General features: G+C 49.0%; 1 protein-coding gene across 1 annotated transcript in view; it reads right to left on the reverse strand.

Moving 5' to 3' along the window:
• Position 1: 1 nt before the first annotated feature.
• The window catches only part of LOC119834276 (lysosomal-trafficking regulator), a gene marked incomplete at its 3' end in the record, with an annotated part of 57,779 nt that continues 50,275 nt past the window's right edge, over positions 2-7,505 (reverse strand). Inside the window, exons 37-52 of the mRNA XM_038358612.1 lie at positions 7,156-7,361; positions 6,829-7,061; positions 6,353-6,543; positions 6,058-6,201; positions 5,231-5,517; positions 4,971-5,071; positions 4,501-4,762; positions 4,024-4,171; positions 3,583-3,723; positions 2,911-3,125; positions 2,185-2,340; positions 1,869-2,055; positions 1,526-1,704; positions 1,055-1,284; positions 515-795; positions 2-117 (exon numbers count right to left, since the gene is read on the reverse strand). Of these exons, the coding sequence (XP_038214540.1) occupies positions 2-117; positions 515-795; positions 1,055-1,284; positions 1,526-1,704; positions 1,869-2,055; positions 2,185-2,340; positions 2,911-3,125; positions 3,583-3,723; positions 4,024-4,171; positions 4,501-4,762; positions 4,971-5,071; positions 5,231-5,517; positions 6,058-6,201; positions 6,353-6,543; positions 6,829-7,061; positions 7,156-7,361 (3,077 nt within the window). The remainder of the gene's footprint in view (positions 118-514; positions 796-1,054; positions 1,285-1,525; positions 1,705-1,868; positions 2,056-2,184; positions 2,341-2,910; positions 3,126-3,582; positions 3,724-4,023; positions 4,172-4,500; positions 4,763-4,970; positions 5,072-5,230; positions 5,518-6,057; positions 6,202-6,352; positions 6,544-6,828; positions 7,062-7,155; positions 7,362-7,505) is intronic.

The following is a 7,505-nucleotide window of genomic DNA, read 5'->3' on the forward strand; positions in this document are numbered from 1 at the left end:
CGGAGTAGAGGCGCACGCCGCCGGAGCGCAGGCCCACGGCCACGCAGTTGACGCTGGTGCCCTCGGCGCAGTGCGAGTACGTCACGCAGCGCACCGCCTCCGCCACCTTCACGCTGCCTGCGCGCGGAGACAGTGACACAAGCGGAAATTAATACATCGAACGAAGAGAAAGGATTATCATATTCCACATATACCATAACTAGCTGCGGCGTGATTAGAATTTCTATAGTTCATGGTTTTATTTTAATACATAAGCTCAATCAATGACATGTATCAACAAACCCGTTCAGTGGTTATTGTGTGAAAGAATAATAAACATCCTTTGTAATATTAGTAGAATTGAGAAGAAATATAAGCGTTCCGAAACTTAATCATTATCAATATTCTATGTATGTACCAAATGGTTTCCAAATCTACATATTTGTATTTCAGCATTTTTAAAAAGTTTTATTTTTGTAAATAAGTTTCGCTAATTTTCATAACATTTAAGATGCAAATTTAAATGTCCACTTACCAACAAACCGCCCATTAACGGTGTGCACGCGTATCAACGACTTGTACTTGTACGTGTCATCATTCTCATAGTCGAGCACGTCACTGTCCGCAGGCTCGTCGGCGTGCGCGTGCGCGTCCGCGTGTGCGGGCGCGGGCGCAGGCGCGAGCGTGTCGTGCGCGTCGGAGTGCGCGCGCGTGTGCGGCTCGTGCACGCTGGCCACGTCGCTGAGTGTGGGGCTGATGGCCACTAGGCGCACGCGCAGCATGTCCCGGTTGGGCAGAGTACGGATGTATGTCAATCTGGAACGCAGTGCAACAAAAAACACAAACGTTAAGTTTTGAAAAAAAGAGAAATGTTGGCAAAATTACTATCTATAAGAGGTGACTAACGGGAAAAGAAAAAAAAAGTAATCTATAAAAAAGGCCTAGATAGATGTTCCTATAAAATAAAATATATTTATAAAATAAAGTAAAAAGATAAATTGTAGCTTACAGCCCAGGATTGAAAACAGCTACATCCTGGTGTAAATATGCAGACATAAACAGAATGCGCACTCACTCGTGCAGGTCCCAGAGCACGATGAGGCCGTCGCAGCTGGCGGTGGCCAGCAGCGTGGCCTGCGGCGCGGCGGCCACGTGCGCGAGCGGCGCGGCGTGCGCGTGCAGGCGGCGCGTGCGCACGCGCAGCACGCCGCCGCGGCTCTCCGCGCGCAGCACGGCCACGCCGCCGCCCGCCAGCCCCAGCGCCGCGCCCCACCGCCCCGCCTGCCACGTGCACACGCACGTGATCTGCACGCGCACGAGCGGTTGCACCATTGTTCAATTAACAGTTACAATCGTCGTCAATGGAATCACAGTCATATTAAAATATTTAAAAAAGAAGTTTCTGTTGGTATCGGGAATTAAGCGATTATATTTTTAAAGTTTTCGAAGTTTAAATAATAAAAAAATATTTTAAAAATTGATCAGGGCACGTTTGTTTGAAAGCGACAATTAACAACATAAATGTATTGAGTTCTTTTTAATATACCTGATCAGTGGGAGGCGTTTGGAACAGGATATCCGGGGGCAGATCTCGTCGACGTCGCAGCCTCACGGCCCCATCCCCATGACCCCACGTCACCAGCCCCACGCTGGGACTGGTCCCGTTAGTGGCTGGACTCGCTCCCTTGATGCCCGCTGCGCCAGATCCTGTGGCTATCGGTTCATCTGAAAAAAAGTGAAACTTTATAATTATATATTGAGTCAAAAACATTTAAACAGTTTAACTGTAAATTTAGTATATAAAATAATTATGAAAAAAATAAAGTATATTTTAAAGTAATAATTGTGTTAACAAATACAAAGAAACAAGGATAAAACGAAAGGGGTACCGTGCACGGGCATGAGCGCGGCGTGGCGCGCGCAGACGGCGGCGGCGCGCGCGTGCGGCAGCGCCAGCAGCGCGTGCGCGGACGCGTGCGTGCGGCGCAGCGCCACGCGCGCGGGCGGCTGCGCGGGCGAGCCGCAGTACCGCCCCCAGCGCACGCCCACCGCGCCCGCGTACACCGACGCGCCCATCTGTCGGGTGGACTTATTTTATTATGCGTTGTCTTAAATCTTCGTTTTTAAAGAGATTATTAGCACTTCGGAATATCTGCTCAGCTCAAACAGCAGCGTGCAGCGTGCAGCATGCAGGTCGGCGCGTACCTGCGTGTGCGCGGCGGGCGCGAGGTCGGGCGCGCGGTGCGGGTGCGGCGCGCGCAGCAGCTGGCGCGGCGCCTGCCCGTACGTGCGCACCATCGCCTCGGCCGCCGTGCGGTCCACCTCGTCCTCCAGCGCCGCCGGGTCGAACCCGTAGTATGTCTAACGTGTCAATGCTCATTTATGTATGGAAAATGATTATCAGCACAAAAAAGTAGCAACACAAATTCTTATATACTTTCGAATATCACAACGATTTATACGACCGTTCAAATATTCAAAAAGAATGACTTAATGCTATCATCGATCACAAAATCTTCGGTAACAGCTTAAAATTAAATGAAGACATGAAATACTTTTTTAATACCTGCTGCAAATACTTCAATATCTTTTTTATTATTATTGAAAAAAAAAACGAAAAATTCTTCATAGATTATTTATTAACAATATAATCTAGTCTCGTTCACTGAAGATTACTTATAAATACCATTAAATATACTGTCAACGTTTTTCGCTATAGTTTCTTAGGGTGTTCTCCAAGGTACCATACCTGGGACCTATTATATTTTGCAAATAATAATCGCACATGAATTAGAAAGTTTCAAAACACGAAAATGAAATAAAGCGTATGTCGCTCAGCAATATCAAACAACAACCAAATTTGTCTTCTTCATAATATTGACATGGAAGCAGATATAAAGGTAACGTGTAAAGGCTGTCGCGTGTACTCACGCAAGCCGGGAAGACGTTGAGCGCGTCGACGGCGGGCTGGCCGGTCTGCTTGTAGCCGAAGACCAGGTCGAGCCAGTGCGGCAGGCGCTCCGCCACCTGCGGCGCCTCCAGCGCCTGGCGGTGCAGCAGCGTGAACAGCCGCGCGTCCGCCGCCCAGCGCGGCAGCTGCACGCTGTCCACGCGCAGCCCGCACTGCCGCACGCCCAGCTCCAGCCCTGCGCACGCGCACACATACATGCCGCAGCCTCCACGTGCGCCCTGTGGACGCTTCGTTGTACACGGGATTACAGGAAGGGGTACACATAACAGAAAGGAAAGTACGAGGAATGGCGTTAAGTCAGATTCCAGAAAAACATATGCAATTCAAATTAAATCGTCACGCAAAGTGAAAAGATGATGGCAATTAAGATTTATGTTAAATTTAAGTACTTTGTAATTAGGTCCTGAATTCATATTTATTTTTTAAACTAAGCTACATCCACAACTATGACAACAGAAATAAAAACCTGCCCATACTATCCAATAAAACAATAAAAAAAATAATATTATTCTTCATCATTAAACTAAAATAACTAGTCAAACAACAATGTCTGCCCAGTACCTAAGCATATTATCCTTACCACGTTTAAAATTAAGCAAAATTAATGTTTATTACTGCCCTAAAAAGTTTACCTTCGTTATTATAAAACAATTCAGGCAGATAATAGAGCTCTGGTATGAGCTCCTTGACATCCGTCGGCGAGTCGTTGGTGATGAGTCGCCACGTGGTCGCTAGCGAGTGGAACGTGCGGTCCGGCATGTCGAAGTTATTGTCTGAAAAAAGCCACAAATATATGTAACTCGAAGGTGACTAACGGATACAGTTACCTATCAACACATAGCCCAAACCATTGGACGGATCGGGCTGAAATTTGGCATGCAGATAGATGTTCAAACGTAGGCATGCGCTGGGAAAGGATTTTGATAAATACCAACCCCAAGGGAAAAATAAGGAATGGAAGTTTGTACCATGAGAATTTATTAAGCTCGCCCGGGAGAAACTACGGGCAAAAGCTAGTATATAGTATAAGTAATTTAAATACAATCTCATAAGGTTCGTTTTTCCTCACTGACCCTGATAATTGAGGAACTGCTCCGTGAAGGGCGGCACCCGCACCAGGTAGTGCAGCACCCCGCCCGAGTTGGAGTACAGCGACGCGTAGTGGTGCGGCTGCCGGGACAGCAGCGGGCTGCAGCCTGTCCGCCGCGCCGCTTTCAGGTCCTGCAGATGTTCACCAAATAAAACAATGTCGGCAGACTACACTTTCAGATTTAGACTACTAGACCAGTAGTAATACTAAAAAAAAACAATATCGAATATTATGTGCATTAAATTTGTGATATATTTAGTATAAGAGTAGGCTGAATAGGCACAATTTTAAATATAAGTTAGTTCATTAAAAGATAGATTTATCAAAATTTAAAATGTCTGAAAAACATTACGAAAAGTATATGGGAGTTTCTTTGAAATATTTTTTTATTTATTTTTATTTATTTTTTATATATTTTAATAAATAAAAATAAAAAATGAATAAATAAAATAAATATTACATTATAAGTGTTGATATAATGCTGCTCCCGATTCTTATTCTGCACGGCCATGGGCTTGCTGAGGTCCCGGAAAGACGCCGGGTCCGTGAGGTCTAGGATCTTGGACGTGTAGTCGGCGAGCACGAAGGGCATGACCGGGTACTGCATCAGGTCGTTGTACGAGCGGCCCGCCAGCCCGTTGAGGATCATCAGGTACTCCCAGTTTGTGATCTGCCCGTTGCGCCACTGGTTCATCGCTTCCGTTAGGCTCTCTGGCTCCGTTCTGAAACGCAGTTGTATTGTATTGGAGTTATAAGTGCAGCTATGCACTATGGTGTATTTTATAGTTCCGAGTTAGGAAGTATTTTAAAAACTCTAGTGGAACAATACGGTTGTTAAATCACACCGTTTCCATGGAACAAGTCAGCTTAAACAGCGATCTGATAAAGAACGGCGCGGAAAGTTACGGAGGCGGGAAATAAATGACTCACTTGATGTGCGGGTGTAAGCGTGCCAGTTGCGTGAGGAACGCGGTGCGGTCGGCCGGCGTCTCGAACGCGATCAGGTACGCGCGAGACGGACGGACAAACACCTAGCCGAGATAAAGGGTTTCCATTAAGTATACATTCTTATAATTAACAGAATTGAGTCAAATTGTTTAAGTGCGATTGATCTTCTATGGAATTAATATAATGCAGTATATGACGTGTGTGTGTGTGTGTGTGCGTGTGTGGCGGAGGGCAGGGCGCACCTCGACGGCGCGCTCCTGCAGGCACCAGCGGCGCGTGGCGGCCGCGTAGACGCTGTGCGCGGGCCAGGCGTCGCCGTCGCCCGCGTCGGGCACGAAGTGGATGGCGCGGTCCGTGAGCAGCAGCTCGCCCGCCCGCTCCGCCGCCACGGCCACGCTGCGCGCGCGCGCCATGTGCGCCACCGCCTCGCCGCGCTGCAGCCGCGCGCCTCGCCACGCGCCCGCCCCGCCCGCCCCGCCCCCACCGCCCGCCAGCACCGCCTGCAGCGGCGGCGGGTGCTCGCTGTTCTCTACGCAACGCAAAATCGTACATATTAATTTTGGAATCGCTGATGAAATACTATTAAAAAAAATAAAAATGGTTGCCTGTAAAGTCGGTTTTACGGGCGAAGATTTTACGTGACAACGTCTTTTTCTCGGTAGAATATTTATTGATATGAATATTATTATATTGCACAATAGGAACAAGGAATTGAATGAAAATAAGAATTGCACAAATTTTAACTATAGAAAATATTATTTGTTTACTAAAAAGACAGACAGAGACACAAGCACGCGCCGATTCAATGCGCCAAATTCTCTAGTGCTGCGCGCGCGGCGGACCGATCATAGTTCGGTGACTCATCGTAACGTTACCGGGCGTTACACTTTTTCATGAGTGCCTCCGAGCCGCAACCTAATTTAAGACGTTGTCACGTCAAAAAAATATGTTTTTTTAATCTATTTATCAGTCTGATTGTTATGGCGCAATCACATGACAGAATGTGACATGTGTCACGTAGAAGCTATAAGTCGTTATACAACACAGTAGGAACACAGAAGCCACTCACCGGTCTTGTATCGGTGCGCGGGCTGCAGCTTGTCGGGCGGCAGGCGCAGGTGCGCGCGCTTGAGGCGCAGGCGCACGCGGCCCGGCCCCTCCGTGCTGTCCAGCTGCCACGACAGCGGATACCCGCGCGAGCGGTGCCACACTCCTGCGCACACACAGACATCACACGGTGGACAACTCGAAGGACCAATATTTTTACCATTAAAAATATTAATACATATTATTTAATTAGGTATAACAAATAACAATTCATGAAAATGGTACTCTGTTGTTCTATAAATGCAATTAGGTCGCACCTCGCTCGTGCGTGTGCGCGTCGATGGTGCGCGCCCAGCGCGTGTGCGCGCGCGCCACGCGGGCGTGCGCGTCCCGCAGGTGGTCGAGGAAGGCTTTGCGCTCGGCGTTCTGCGCGTCCACCACGCGCCGCGTCGCCGCCATGGCCGTCTCGCACACGCGGCTGGCCAGCGCCGAACGACTGAACACTGCCCTGCGATTGATACATTACTTTAGCTGCAGTGACACTTGGTGGAATGAATCGTTCAATATGGTCTTAACAACATTGTAGACACAGAACAGGGGATGATTGGTTGTTGTTACGAAAGGAATGTCACTAATCACGTTTATATTATAAATTATAACAATAATTTCTAAAAAAAGTCATAGCTTGAAATTTAGCTTTAAAATTGACGATTGCGAGCTCTATGAGATCGGAAGATTTCTCTGTGTACAGATTTCTTGTCTCAAGTTTTACATGTAATAACCAGAGACGCACTTAGCCTGGTGCGCGGCCTGCGCGGCGGGCCCGTACGTGCGCGCCCAGCGCAGCTCGTCGGCGCGCAGCAGCCGCTCGGCCTCCGCCGGCAGCGGGCGCTCCGCCAGCTCGGCCTGCGAGCCCACGGCCCAGTCGCGCGCCCAATCGATGATGGCCAGCTCCAGCGGCTCGGCCGGCGTCCCCTCCGCCGCCAGGTGGATGTGCCGGATCATCGTCAACAGGTACACGGACAGCTATGAAATGGGACATGGTGTTATGAAAATTAGATTTTTTTATTTATTTAGAAGTAAAACCTTCCAATTTAGAATATCTTAGCCAAGCAGTCACCTTGCGCATGTGCGAGGGGTCCTTGGGCGCGAGCGCGTCGCGCACGGCGGGCGGCGCGCAGTAGAGCGCGCGCAGCAGGCGCGGCTGCAGCGCGCGCACGCCGGCCGCGGGGCTGGCCGCCCACCAGAACACCTCGCTCAGCAGCGCCGCCCACTCGGCGCCGCCGCCCCAGCGCCAGCGCGCCCGCCCGCCGCCGCCGTTCACGCCTGGGACACGGCACGAAGAGGGTAAGTATCCGGCTCGAAGGACCAACATTATAAGGCGTTAAGATGCGATAGTACCTAGTCTTGCCATAAATATTGTAATAAAGAAAAAAGAAAATTGTTAACTGCAAATAACATTTATTACTT

This window comes from Zerene cesonia, chromosome 19, assembly GCF_012273895.1.
Source record: "Zerene cesonia ecotype Mississippi chromosome 19, Zerene_cesonia_1.1, whole genome shotgun sequence".
NCBI lineage: Eukaryota > Metazoa > Arthropoda > Insecta > Lepidoptera > Pieridae > Zerene > Zerene cesonia.